The 14,602-nt window shown below is 35.9% G+C and overlaps 1 protein-coding gene across 2 annotated transcripts in view; it reads left to right on the plus strand.

Moving 5' to 3' along the window:
• The window catches only part of LOC307148611 (membrane-spanning 4-domains subfamily A member 4A-like), a 35,318-nt gene extending 26,135 nt beyond the window's left edge, over nucleotides 1–9,183 (plus strand). Inside the window, exons 2-7 of one of the 2 annotated variants that reach the window (XM_079854274.1) lie at nucleotides 330–515; nucleotides 796–927; nucleotides 1,000–1,056; nucleotides 1,766–1,906; nucleotides 5,217–5,354; nucleotides 9,043–9,183. In XM_079854274.1, the coding sequence (XP_079710400.1) occupies nucleotides 348–515; nucleotides 796–927; nucleotides 1,000–1,056; nucleotides 1,766–1,906; nucleotides 5,217–5,354; nucleotides 9,043–9,051 (645 nt within the window). In that variant the 5' untranslated portion in view covers nucleotides 330–347 and the 3' untranslated portion in view covers nucleotides 9,052–9,183. The remainder of the gene's footprint in view (nucleotides 1–329; nucleotides 516–795; nucleotides 928–999; nucleotides 1,057–1,765; nucleotides 1,907–5,216; nucleotides 5,355–9,042) is intronic. The other variant, XM_079854273.1, reaches the window with a different exon arrangement.
• The last annotated feature ends 5,419 nt before the right edge of the window (nucleotides 9,184–14,602 follow it).

Genomic DNA, 14,602 nt, shown 5'->3' on the forward strand with positions numbered 1-14,602 from the left:
ACTCAGTGTAAACGGTTGTTCATTTATTGTTATACTTTGGCACATAAAATTATATTTATTAGTTTTGGATTTGTTTGGACATTAGGCTACAAAATATACAATCATGAATATTGTGAACAGAGTAAATTTGAGTCCTGTGATGTTTCGTCGGAGAGGAAGACGTCTACAAGCTCATGTAAGCCTTAGTAAAGCAAGTATCACGGTTTTATCAGTCACTCTGGACAAGGGCATCAGATAATGCTTTAATCATAAATACTGTACATGAAACACAGAAAATAAAACAACCTTGAGTGAGTTGTGAACTGCAGAATCTGAACACTTAATTACAGGTGAAAACTCTTCCTAAAATGGAAACCAGCAAGATCATCTCCTCTGATAAAGCTACAGTTGTCATCCAAGTAAATCCACAGGTGACTCAGAATATTGTGACTGGTGATGATGGACAGGAGACCAGAGGAGCACAGCCCAGTACGGCTCTTACTGGCTTTTTCAAAGCACAACCAAAGGCACTGGGGGTAATGCATTTAATGATGAATTACAATTATGGATGATTTTGGGAATATTTTTAGTGTCTAATTTTCTTCTGTGAAAAAATTAACAGAAAATAAAAAGCTGTTATTATATGACCTCAAGTTAACAGATGTGTTCCGATCTGATTGCCTTAAGACTGTATACTGCATAACACATTAACATAGCTTCTGTGTGTGTGTGTGTGTGTGTGTGTGTGTGTGTGTTAAAATATGAATGCTATGCCCTTATGAAGAACACTACTTGACTCATATCTGCCCTGTCTAGACTGTCCAAATAATGATTGGAGTGGTGGTTTTTTTATTGGGTATCTTACGCACCACCACTGCCTTCGATTACCCAATCTATTACTATTATCTGTCTGTCATCAGTGGCATCACCTACTGGGGATCTGTTATTGTAAGTTTCATTTAATGGTTTTACTGTTTTTAATTTCCAGAATGAACTGTGAAATGTGTGTTTCTCTCTCAGTTCATCAGTGCTGGATCTCTGTCTGTTGCTGCGCAGAATAAACTTCATCTGTGTGTGGTACGTACATAATGTGCTGAAATCTGTGTGTGATAACTTTCCTTTTGCCACATTGTTTCTAATGTATTCATACACTATTATTATTAAATCATTACAAGCTGTCAAACATCTAGCAGCAGTCCAGATATCATCATCTGTTAGCAGCATCTGTTTAACCCGTATGTGCTGTTGGGGCCGTGGGAAACAAAAAGTCTTGTGACAAAAAAAAAGTCACACTCAGGATGTTTGGGGCTCTGTAGACGCCACATAGGAAATGAATATAGTGTGTGTGTGTGTGTGTGTGTGTGTGTGTACACAAATACACAGAAATGCATGGCAACACTACAACACATCCACTTGTGCTCATGCCCAGTCCCCTGTAATTGAGTGAACAGTGATTAGTTGAGTGAAATTGAGAAATGTAGATCTCCTATAAAGTGATTTTTATATGTGATTTTGCTATTCTTTCTAAATGTATATATGTAAAAAAACAACAACCATAAACTCCCCCCAAAAACTCTCTTTTCCCACAGTAGTCAGAAGCTTGCACATTAATCTCAACTTTCTTATAGAACAATGACACATTTTTACCATTAAAAGAATGTGGACTAAAAGGAGTTCTGACTCATTATCAATTTACATATTTAAACCTGCAGTTCAGGACATTTTATAAGTGTACACCCTTTACTATTACTGTCAGCTTTCACATGTCAGCTCTTTTCCTCTGCAGGTCAAAGCCTCTCTTATAATGAATGTGTTCAGTGCCATAACTGCAGTGACAGCCATCGTTCTGATGTCCATAGAGATAATGATCATTTCCGATCGTAGATGGCGCTATGGCTATGATGGTTCTTCTGAATACTATTTGATGGTACCAAATGCACAATGTGCAATACTATAGTAATGTGATCAGCTTAAATTTGTGTATTCTTTAACTGCTGTTTACTTGAATAGTTCACCCAAAAATGACAAATGTGTCATCATTTACTAATTGAAATAATACTAATAATACTAATAAAGATTGTGCTTTTAATGGAAGTAAAATAATAACAAATGTTTTTTAAACAAAAAAGCTTGTTGAATTGCACTACTTGAAAAAATATGCATTGCATTAATCCTGCTTATAATGAAGAGATGTCTTATCGATCACAAGTTCAGTATGGCGTACCACAAGGCTCAGTACTAGGACCGCTGCTGTTCACTCTGTACATGCTACCATTAGGAGATATCATTAGGAAACATGGCATTAGCTTTCACTGTTATGCTGACGATACTCAGCTCTATATTTCTTCAAAACCTAACGAAACTTACCAATTCACAAAATTAACAGAATGCATAGCTGATATAAAAAATTGGATGACTCGTAATTTCCTACTTCTAAATTCTGAAAAAACAGAGTTTCTAATTATTGGACAAAAAACTTCCTCACGTAATAACCTAGAATACTGTCTAACACTTGATGGCTGCTCTGTTAAGTCTTCGTCGTCGGTTAGGAACCTGGATGTGCTCTTTGATACCAATCTTTCATTTGAAAGTCACGTGTCTAGTATCTGTAAAACCGCATTTTTCCATCTTAAAAATATATCTAAATTACGTCATATGCTCTCATTGACAAATGCGGAACAATTAGTTCATGCTTTCATGACATCAAGGCTAGATTATTGTAATCCTCTACTGGGTGGTTGCCCTGCACGCTTAATAAACAAACTACAGCTGGTCCAAAACGCAGCAGCTCGAGTTCTTACCAGAACCAGGAAGTATGACCATATTAGCCCGGTTCTGTCAAAACTGCACTGGCTCCCTATTAAACATCGCATCAATTTTAAAATATTGCTGATTACTTACAAAGCACTAAATGGTTTAGCTCCGCAGTGCTTGAGCGAGCTCTTAACGCATTATACTCCTTCACGTCTATTGCGATCTCAAAATTCCGGCCAGTTACTAATACCTAGAATATCAAAATCGACTGCTGGCGGTAGATCCTTCTCCTATTTAGCACCAAAACTTTGGAACAGTCTTCCTAACATTGTCCGGGAAGCAGACACACTCTGTCAGTTCAAATCTAGATTAAAGACACATCTCTTTGACATAGCATACACATAACACATTATAGACTTCTATAATTCAATATTAGGCTGCATAGATTAGGTCAGCTGGAACCGGGAACACTTCCCATAAATCCTGATGTACTCGTTCATAACCCTAACCCTAACCCTAACATCATGAGAAGAATGGCATCTACGCTAATTTTAGTGTCTTTGTTTATCCCAAGTTTTTCCCGCAGCCTGCCGGATCCAGGCCGTTTCCAGATCTGATGAAGGACCTGCGCCTGGACCCGATGACAACGCAGTGCTGAAGTGCCAACTAGTCTCTCCCTATGGAGGATCCCTTTACCACTCTACAGATAAGGCGTTGTCGGGAAAACTCAATTTGCGTATCTACCCCGAATTGATAAAATAAAATAAAATTCTGAATCAAAACTATAAGGAAACACCAGTACTTTGTTTAGGCTTGGTCTGTAGGGAATAACAAACCTGCACACATATATTCAAACACACATAACTATAGAACCAATTCTTAATGCGCATGTGAACGCCATCAGCGTTTCTCACAGGATCGCGTTAAAAGTCTGTGTAGAGAGAATGGTGTCGTCTTAGCGGCCCCTAATTTAATAACAAATGATCGTTGAGACGGAAGCGAATCAATCAAAACTAACTTTAGCTGGAAAATAACTTTATTAAAGAACCGCTATAAAGCCAAAACAATCTTACGTTAAATTATACATTTATCTCTGTAAAGCTGCTTTGAGACAATCTACATTGTTAAAAGCGCTATATAAATGAAGATGACTTGACTTGACTTGCTTGGTTTTAACCCCACTATATTTTTAGGGCTTGCATTTTTATGGACTGAAATTTAACATGGTTGTATATTCAAGCTGTGAATATTTAAATTCACACACGTTTTCATTATTACAAATTCAATAATCCATATTCACCATTCAGATTTCACTTCCAAATGTATCATTCTGTTTAAAAACACAACCTATAATATTCGACAGGCAATTTTACATTCGCTTCCACAAATTCAGTGGTTCAAATTCGACAGAAAATTAAACATTTGACATCCGGAAAATGGCAGTAATAAATTAAACATTTGACATCCGGGAACGGCAGGAATATCAGTAGATTGCCGATTGATGATCTCCATCTGCTGTTAGTCGTCTCACCAGCAGGGGGTGCATGTAAAATAAAAATAAATATAGTTGATATAAAAATAAATATGAGAGCATATGGTAGGCCTACTGAAAAAATAGCAATATTTACACATTATTTGACAATTTATTTTATTAAATATCAAAAATCTAAAAGGTGTGCCTCATGCCTGGCACCTTCATGAACAATTTACAGTTGGTTTTATGACTGTAAGTCATTCTCTTCAAATGCTATTGAAGTTAGAAACGTGTGTACTAATGTCGTATGTGACTTAATATGTGCGATCCCTAAATGTGTGAATATCGAATATCCAGTGTCAAGACAACTCTATGGCAGTATTTCAATGGGAATCGCTTAGCGTCAGGGGCGTACATTTCATCTAAATGATGGGGGGGCAATAAACATAACATTCCTCAACATTCCTCATTCCTCTCTTTTTGAGGGGGACACCAATAATACAGGCAAAATTGTAAAGCGAAATAAGATAGACCGAAAATTGCCCGTTGAATATTATAGGTTGTATTTTTAAACAGAATGAATATTTTGGAAGTCAAATCTGAAAGATGAATATGGATTATTGAATTTGAATTTCACAGCTTAAAAATATAACCATACTGAATTTCAGTCCATAAAAATGCAAACCCTAAAAATACAAAGCATTAAAATGTAAGCAGGATTAATGCAATGCATATTTTTTCAAGTAGTGCAATTCAACAAGCTTTTTTTGTTTCAAAAACATTATTTTACTTCCATAAAAAGCACAATCTTTATTAGTAAAAATTTGTTTCAATTAGAAAATGATGACACATTTGTCATTTTTGACTGAAATAAATGTTTAAATTGTTCAAAAGCCATATGATGACTGTTTATATGTAGTATAATATGAACTTTTAGAAACTCACTCAATGTAACTGATGGGATATTATTTGTAATCTACTTTTATATGATTTGTTGAATATATTTTAGAGCTATGATCTGGGGATCGTTGGAATAATGCTGGTGTTCTCCATTACTCAGTTCATCATCTCCATCTGTATCTCAGGATTTACCTGCAAAGTCACCTGTAACAGAGACTCTACTGTGGTCAATGTGGCGCTGAACCAGGTATACGACCCTAACCCTAACCCTAACTATAACCAGGGTGTCAGTCAGTTTTATCCCAACAACCAGTAGTTTTGTATTTTTTTAAATTTAGGTTAAAAAGCCACAACCAAAGGTAAAGCTATTAGAATGGAAAATAAATGTAATGCGACCAGGGGGCTGTTCCATAAACCAAGATTAGAGTATAAGCCAGGCTTATTTCGGTTAGTCAGGCTTATTTTTGGTAGATTCGGTTTCATAAAGCAAACTTAAAATAGTTCAAACTCAGTTACCCTGGCAACTTATGCTGGGAAACTAGCCTGGTCCAGGGCAGGCTAACTGTCAGGCTAAGCCTCAGTTGTTACACAGATCCTCTAACACTGACCAATAGGAACACAATGATATTACCACTGACACTCTCTCATACCATTATTGGAATTTATTAACCACTATTAGTCTAAAAATAAATACACAGTATACAGAAAATCAACTTAAATAAGACTACAATGATAAATTAGACAATATAGACCTATATAGATAGATAGATAGATAGATAGATAGGCCTAAATACAATATATATACTACAGGTTTTTTTACTGGCTGAATGTTTTGTGCCCAAGATTTAATTAGATTGTTTTAAAGATTTATGAATACATTTCTCACTGGTTTTGTTTGGCAGCTGTAGTACATGTTTATGATTAGAAGAACATTAGAACACAATCTGAAAAATGCTTTGTAAAGCACAAGTTAGAATCACAAAATTAAAAATAAATAATTACAAAAGCAGAGTATAAATTTTAACTGGTAAGATGAATCTGAGCTTAGTAATTGACAGTATATTAGCCTACATTTGATTTACCCCATTACAATAGTTATTACCCCTTTACAGTTATTGCTATCATAAAAATACACACAGGTTTAAAATTCTAAATAAGGCACATCTAATGTCCAAATAACAAATATTTTAGTATATATATATATATATATATATATATATATATATATATATACATAAATAATGTACTTTATTATGTCTTTCAATTCAAACACATTTAACACAATTATACAAATTGACAGTTCCTTTAAAGACATCATATTTTCCCCCAATAAATATTCCTTATTTTTCCTTCTACTTTTTTTCTTTTGTGATAATACCCACCAACACATAGCCTAAAAACACACATGATTAGAACAATAACCAAAAAGTACATAGACACTTTTACATATGATTTAAGGGGGAAAAGACAAAAAACAATAAATAAATAGTAATAAAAATGTAACATTAACATATTTATATCAAACTCTTATAATGACACATAATTCCTAATAGTTATTCAAGTAATATTATTTGAATATCAAATATTCAATATTAAATAAGTAAATAAATAAAATAACAAATAACTAGAAATAAAAGGGAGGGAGGGTTATATAAAAATGTAGTTAATGTAGGCTAATATATATTCCTTTATTTTATGGAATATTCTTTGATTTTAGAGTTGCACATATCTTTTCAAAATGTATACATTTGCTCTTAATTTAATGTTATCCTCTCCATAATGTACTTTAGAAACTAAATCTACTCATTTAAAACTGGGGATTCTTGCTTTCTCCAAAATAATATTGCATTAAAAGCTGTAATTCTCAGCATTCTAAATAAGTATACATCATCTTTATTAAGTAGCATAGGTCCTATACCCAAAACTATATTTTGTATCTTTATATTTAGTTTCTTAAAAAAAATCTTCCCTGAATTATAGGCTACTTCACTGAAGTACTTCTGTTCGCTAGAAGTTCAGTGCAACTTATCCAACATCCTAAAGATAAATTATTATAATTAGAAGATATTTCTAGTGTTATAAAATATCGCATATTAATTTTCCAAGCAAAATGTATATTTTAGTCAGAATTATTGCGCTCCTATTTGGCGCGCATGCGCGCAGCAGCGCTCGTTCAATATGAAAATTAGCAGCAAAATGGATACATTTGCATGACTTTCGAACATTTACAGATGGAGAATATAACTGTAAAATGTAAGTTTTGCACTGAGGGGAAAAAAAACATGTTACAAACGCATAAAACAGCACAAAATATACGCTGTTTGATGGTGGATCGATTTGATCCACGATCGACCTCTAGGGCTGCTTAAGAAACGTGTGCACACGCAATTATCTAGACTAGATAAACCTGGATCAAATTAGTGAGATTGCGTGAGCTTCAATTACCTTTTATGGAACCACTTTAGCCCCAACTCATTTGTTAGGCTCATTCAAGTCCGGTTTTGGAGTTTAATCCCCGCTTTTCTAAGCGGCTTTTATGGAACAGCCCCCAGAATATGTTCAATTGTAAACTGCCTTTTACCTCACTGGTCCAAAACTAGGACAATCTACTATAATAACATGTACATTTTTTAATAAACTATTTCTAGTCTTGTATTGTTGAAATAGTCATGCTACATAGAAAACAACTAATTTACTGCTAATTAAAAACATCAACTGCACACAGTATGGAAACAATATAGTAACTATAAGTCAATCACAACTTCACTAGCCGCGTTTCCACTGTCGGGCCAGGGCCGGGCCGTGCTAGTGCGTGCCAGGGCCGGTCGCGTTTCCACTGTCACTTCCGGGGCTTGATCGGGGCTTACTCGGGGCCAACGGCCAGGATTTCTGGCCCGTCGAATACCTTGGGCCAAAGCGGGCCAGCTCGGGCTAGAGGAGTGGTTACCAACAGAGGAGGAGTTTACCGTTGGGAGATGGCAGCGCCGGATGATTCTGTCAGCATTAAAGACTTAAAAATAAAATTATTTAAATCGCGTTCATGTTTGAATGCCTTCTGTTTGTGATGCAAAAGACTATGCGCGCTAACCGTTACCATAGTAAACATAGTAAACGCTTGACGATACGCATAGTAAAAAAAACATAGCGAACGCTCGAAGAAATCAGACCAATCTTAAAGGCTATCACAGTCATGTTTTTATTTTATCTGTCATAGCCTACGTCTCGTCTCTTTAAACCGGACTATCATAAAATAAAGTAACTTTTTTTTTCGGGAGCTTCCTCAGTTTCTCTGACTGAAAATATCTGCATGGGAGTCGAGAGAGTGCTAAAGCTCCTCAGGTCGTATGGCATATATTTGTAGAAATTATCATTTTTTCTAAATGTGATGTAAATATGTCCTGTAAACCTGAGGTAAAACATCGATGCTTGGGTTTTAAATATTCAAGTAAACAACAACAATAAAAAAAAGCTAGCAAACGGCCGCTTTTATCGTGTTTGTTTTCAACGCTGTTTCCAGTGATTTCTGATTAGTTTTCTGATAAAACTTCCATTTATTGGTGAAATTATGGGTTATTGTGACGTTGTTCCAGAGAGGCGTGTTACGGGCGTGTTTTAGTGAAGCGCTGTGGAGCTTCTGGCCCGACAGTGGAAACGCAGGCCCGGTGCTATTGGCCCGAGGCTATTAGCCCGGCACGGCCCGTTTAAAGCCCTGGCCCGACAGTGGAAACGCGGCTATTGTAAACTTCATCCTTTCCCGACTGCTAGACTGTTGAAGTGGGTGACAGTGCTTTTAAACACTCACAGGGCTTTTCACATTGTCACTCATCACAGTACAGCCTATAAAAATATTTATATAGTGTGTGGACCTTGTTAATAAAATTAAACCTGATAATGAGTGTCTTGTGTACTAACATATCTAATCTGTTACTTCCCAGGGATACTGAATCACAGTGAGGAGATCCTACCAGCCACAGGTCGAGAGGAATTAATATCTCATATTGTTGCATCTGATGAATATTTTTTGAGAATTGAAAATTGAAAGTACACCAAATAAATGGTTTGTCGATGCAAAACCCCCTCTGTGTCTCTAGTGTCTTTTGTTTTCACCTAAAAGAAAATACAAAAAATAAAAAACTACAACAAAGACATACAAATGAGCTTTTATTGTTAATTTTATACTTGATTTTGGGGCAAGTAAATTTTTATCATTCAGTTGGGGGGATCGACATCAATCAAGTGCTGCTTGCTTATGGTTAGCATATCTGCGGTCCAAGTTCCAGTTTCTTTTGAGTGATGAACACAGACTACTACCCCCTGCTGGTGTGGACAGTTAATACAGGTGTAGATGTGCTTGCTTGTTGGCTGTAGTCTTGCACTGTGTTCGAGAGCAAATTAACCCAGATGCAGCCAACGAAAACATAAACCACGGTTTCTTGTTGCCACTAGTTCTTAATCCAGGCTTGATGTGTCTGAGCTGTTAAGCCATAAACATGTTACCAATAACCATTAGAAGTTAAAACCATTAAAATCCAATTTGACCCTGTTTGTAATTAATTAGTTCTGTAAGTTCTGTAAAATGTTTTAAATTGCCCAAAAAACTGTAGTAATACTATAATTGCACCTAAGGGAACATAATAAAACAAAAACCATGTCATGACCCTTTTAACTACGACAGGAGTCATAAGAATTCATACATGAATAACAGCAGCATGAACTACAGGTTAGTACATGTTTGATAGTTAATGCATTAATTAACACTTAGGGGTAAACTAAATTAATCAGGCTCCATAAGATGGAATTAGAAATATTTTGACTTTGAAATAAATGTAAACAATTTTTAATAATTCATAATATTGACATCAGCAGGTTCATCATAAACATTACTGAGAGGCACGGGATTAGTTTGACATTAATTTCACTGATCCTCCAAACAGTTCCTAAGGAATCGGTTCCCAAAAAAATAACCAAACAGGAAACATGAACAAGGTCAGGGGAACGTTTGCTGGGATCAGTAGTTCACTCTCCATCCAGACAGAGGCTGTGATGATACTATACCTCCGTTCTCTGACTTTTTGAAAAGCATCACAACATCACTTTATGTAAGTTTATGATAAATTATGAGCTGAATTTGGGAAGTAGTTAAAAATTAATTAATTATGATGTGCCCCCTCAAGTAAAGTCATGACATAATGATGCATAAACAAGTCATTAGTTGATGTTAATGTATGGTTAGTTAATAATGAGTTAATTATAATGTGCCCCCCTCAAGTAATGTCATGACACAATGATGCACTTACAAATCATTAACTAAAATGTGAATAAACATATACACTGAGTGCCATCCTTATTCCTTTACACCCATGGTACAAAAAAACTAAGATAAAAATGATTTGTGGTTATTTTATTTTTATTTATATAATTAAAGCTAGGGTAGGTAGGATTTTTCTAAAAAAAAAAACATTCCAAATTTGTTTAAACTGTCTTTATATACCAATACATAATTAAAATGTAAGTACTCTGAAAAAGAAAGTATAAAAATCGAGTGTCTGTAGACCTCTCACGACTGTTGTAAACACAGCTCATTATTTCCATTCACTCCACCCTCTCCCTTCTGGGCTCCTTCCAAAGCCACGCCCCCAAAACACATGAACCCGCGACGGCAAACGCTCAGGCTCAGCTGGAAGACGCATTTATTTACCTGAGACGAGTGGAGAGGAAGGAGCGCAGTGCATGCAGTGACATCATGTCAGAATCACATGTAATAAAATACCTAACTTTATCACTATGAATATAAACAAATATGATGGCTTTTAGTACTCACTATCAAGCTAGCATATCGATACTGGTAAAGTTTAAAATATATTTTGTTTGATTCGGTAACAAGCTATATTTAGGCTATAGGTAACGAGCTATATTTATAAGGCAAAGCTAGGTTGCATTAATACACGTTTTTCCATTACCATCAGTTACACTGTGATGAAGGTGAATTTCGTGTAAGAGTCATAACATATACGGTGTTTTGCATGTAAGAGTTTCCATGATGAAAACATTGTTGACTCTGATGAGGACTAACGTTACACTCCGGTGACAAGTACCGCATCGTCGGTTCGAGGACAGGTCCACTCCAGGGTCGAGGGCGAAGCAGAGGAGGTCGTTCAAGAGTGCGGGCAGGGTCCGAGGAAGTAGTTTAGCAAAGTAGCAAAGCTGGCATTGGTACTTTTTGCTGCATTTTCTCAGCCATTGTGCCGCAAACTCCTGCTTACTCGGTGTAGTGAGCTGAATATTTCCGGGAACGGTGACATGTGATGAGTGCACGCAGGGCAGCGCACGCAGTGGGGCGCGGGCACGAGACATGAAGGCATCTGATTGGTTCTTTACACTCGGACCGAGTGGCAGTGATTGGTCAGAGTTTTTACTGTCCTGCAGCTGCTACAGAGGTCTGATTGTTTTCATTCCTTTTTCTGAACACATAATGTATTGACTACTCTCAGGATGGAAGGACCATTTCACCCAGTATAAAAAAAAAGTGTTTCTGAACAGGATTACCTACCCTAGCTTTAAACATATATGGACATAAAAGAAAGCCCAAACATACCTGTAAAGACACACATAAGTCACGTTTACATGTAAAATATGGCACGTCCATAAGCTAATGCTAATTGAAGCATATACATTTAAACGACAAAGAATACAGTTAATTACTGTACATAACTTCCTGAAAACTCCTAATATAACATACATGCAAACATTTCTTTGATTATTAATTCTGTTTACCAAAGCAGTCAACATTTATTAGATTAAAATGCCAGCATTACCGTAGAAACGTATCTATTACTGAACATAGTCAGAAATGAACTATAAAAAAAAATAAAAATCAGAAAACGGTTTAGATCAAATTACATTTATTAGTGGTAGTTATTTTAGTCTATTTTCCACGTTTGGTTTGATGAATCTGATGAATACTAATTATTTGTCACAAAGTTGCAGATGGCAGATTATGATATTACTTTAAACTATGGCAGTATTAAATCATATGTTTAATTCAAATTCAGATTACTTCTTATTTATTCTTATGAAGCTGTTGGGAACTTATGCTTCATCGAAGCAAAACCAGGAGACTTGAGATGGATCTTATAAGCAGAAGAGATTTATTCTTCAGAGTCTGTAGTTCATCAAGTCTGTAGTTCATCATCATCAAGTCTAACTCATAATACAGTATTCATTGTAATTATACTCTCAAAGAGGGGAGGGATTACATAGAGGTGGAGACTCTGAATAAAGCATGTAAATGAGTATACAGGTTAACCCTCTGGGATCTGAGGGGTTTTCTGGGCCCTGGAGGTGTTCTGACATGCTCTGACATTTGTGCTTTTTTCAGTTATTTATAAACATGTTAATGGCAAAGGTGTAAATTCACTCTATATAGCACAAACAGGGCTACCATAATATGTGATCAACATGCATGTATATGTTTGAATTTTTAAGAGAATAATGTTTATGCCGAGGTTATTGAAAAAAATAAAAATGAAAGTTGCTGAAATAAGACCACAAAACACATACTAAATATGTGTCAAGTCAAGTCAAGTGTATTTGTATAGCGCTTTTCACAATACAGATTGTATCAAAGCAGCTTCACAGTATTAAATTAAAATAATACAACAAGGTTTGTTTCTAATGGAATGTGTCAACAAGACTTTTGACTAATGAATGTTGTCGAGTTCTGGCTTCAAAATGATGTGAAAATCATCCTGCCTAATCGTTCACATAAAACAATACATTGATTTCAACTTTGTAAAACAGTTTTTTTGTTAGAAGAGGTTTATGCATGGGAGTGGTAATGGCCTATCAATATTAATGAGATTCAGACCAGGGGTGTGACATAGACACCCCCCCAATGGCTAATGGCCCATCAAGTGAAGCAGCCTGAACAAAGAAGTAGAGGAGATTCAAAGGTTTTGTTTTTCAATCTGTTTTATTGTACAACAAAATACAACTGTTAGCATACATTATTCAAAGTAAACTGATGAGCAATTGATGGTTATGGACGCACAATGTCTGTTGATGGGCCATAGGACGGAGAAATATCTATTTATGAACCATAGACCACGTCACCGCGAGTATTGATGGGCCATAAAGGCCGCACGCATTTAGTGACGCACGCAATAAACGGATCGTTCGCGAACGACACATCACTAAAACATTTACACAGTTTGTATTCACAAACATCTGTGCATAAGGCAGCATGATAAATATTGTCATAGGCCAACCAAAACCGAACATTTATATAAAAATATAATGTATTTAGACAGTATCACATATTTTACCGGAGGCTGAAATATATTTGCACTAAACCACATTATATAACCTATAAGCAGATATTCGCAAACAATCTACATTACGCATAAGGCAGTATTTTAGCATGAATCAGTGTCATAAGCTAATCAAAACTGAGTGAAATATATTTAATATACAAATATGTTTAAAGAGCAATATCACATTTAAAAAAGTTTACACTTGAGCATATAAGTTACACGAATGTTAGGGATATTGTAAGGCAATCGTTCCTGTAAGGTGTCAAAAGCTAGCCAAAACTAGGGAAAATATAGTCTGAAAATTCAGAAATTAAATATATATAAAGTTCTATATTATCAGAAAAGGAATTATATAACAGTAAACAACTTACTCCTAACTTGTATCCTCGGCGGGATCAATTCGCTTTTGAAAATGCTGCCGTTCGTCATCTGAGTTACAATCTTCCTCTGAGGAAAAGGTGAATTCTTCCTCGCTGTCCAGAATCATCTGAAGGGCGTCTTTACCGGAGAAACGAGCCATCCTCTCTAAACGCGATGAACTATCAGTGAATCTGATCTGATGAAACTTTGTGTTTTTAAGGCATTGATCGGGGGGCGGGTGCGATGCATTGATCACCTAAACTATTTACCATGTGAATAGCGCCGGGAGCGGGGCGGCCTCAGCTCATTAGAGATAATGAAGGGAGAAGGAAAAAACGGTACCTCTCCTTGCTTTCAAACGGATTACATGAGTTGAAAACATTTGTTTTTTATATTAATTACTTCACTTAAAAGAAGAGAATTCAAGCTTCATAAAGACATATCTCACGTGTCTGTGTGAGAAGTATTCGCTGAGTTACAGTTCATTTTCAGACGCGTTTCAGAATGGACTACACTGACAGAGAGGAGGCAGAACTCGCATCATGTTTATTTTTCTTTATTAGGCGAAAAGCACAACACTTTGTTTTTATTATGTGTATACACAAAAAAATATACACTTAACAGGATCGATTGATGTATAACACAAGCATATAAGATAAAAATTAATATTAGTTTTTTGCACTGATAAGGAAAAAAACGAGCCAGCGCGATAGCCGACCTCAGGGGGTTAAGGAACCCGCCCCAGACTCCAGCGTGTTACCAGTCTCAATCCAATCAGCATAACCATTCAAACGCATATGTGCTAATCCAATCTGCCTAACAA

This window comes from Squalius cephalus (assembly GCF_949319135.1).
Source record: "Squalius cephalus genome assembly, chromosome: 20".
Classification (NCBI taxonomy): domain Eukaryota; kingdom Metazoa; phylum Chordata; class Actinopteri; order Cypriniformes; family Leuciscidae; genus Squalius; species Squalius cephalus.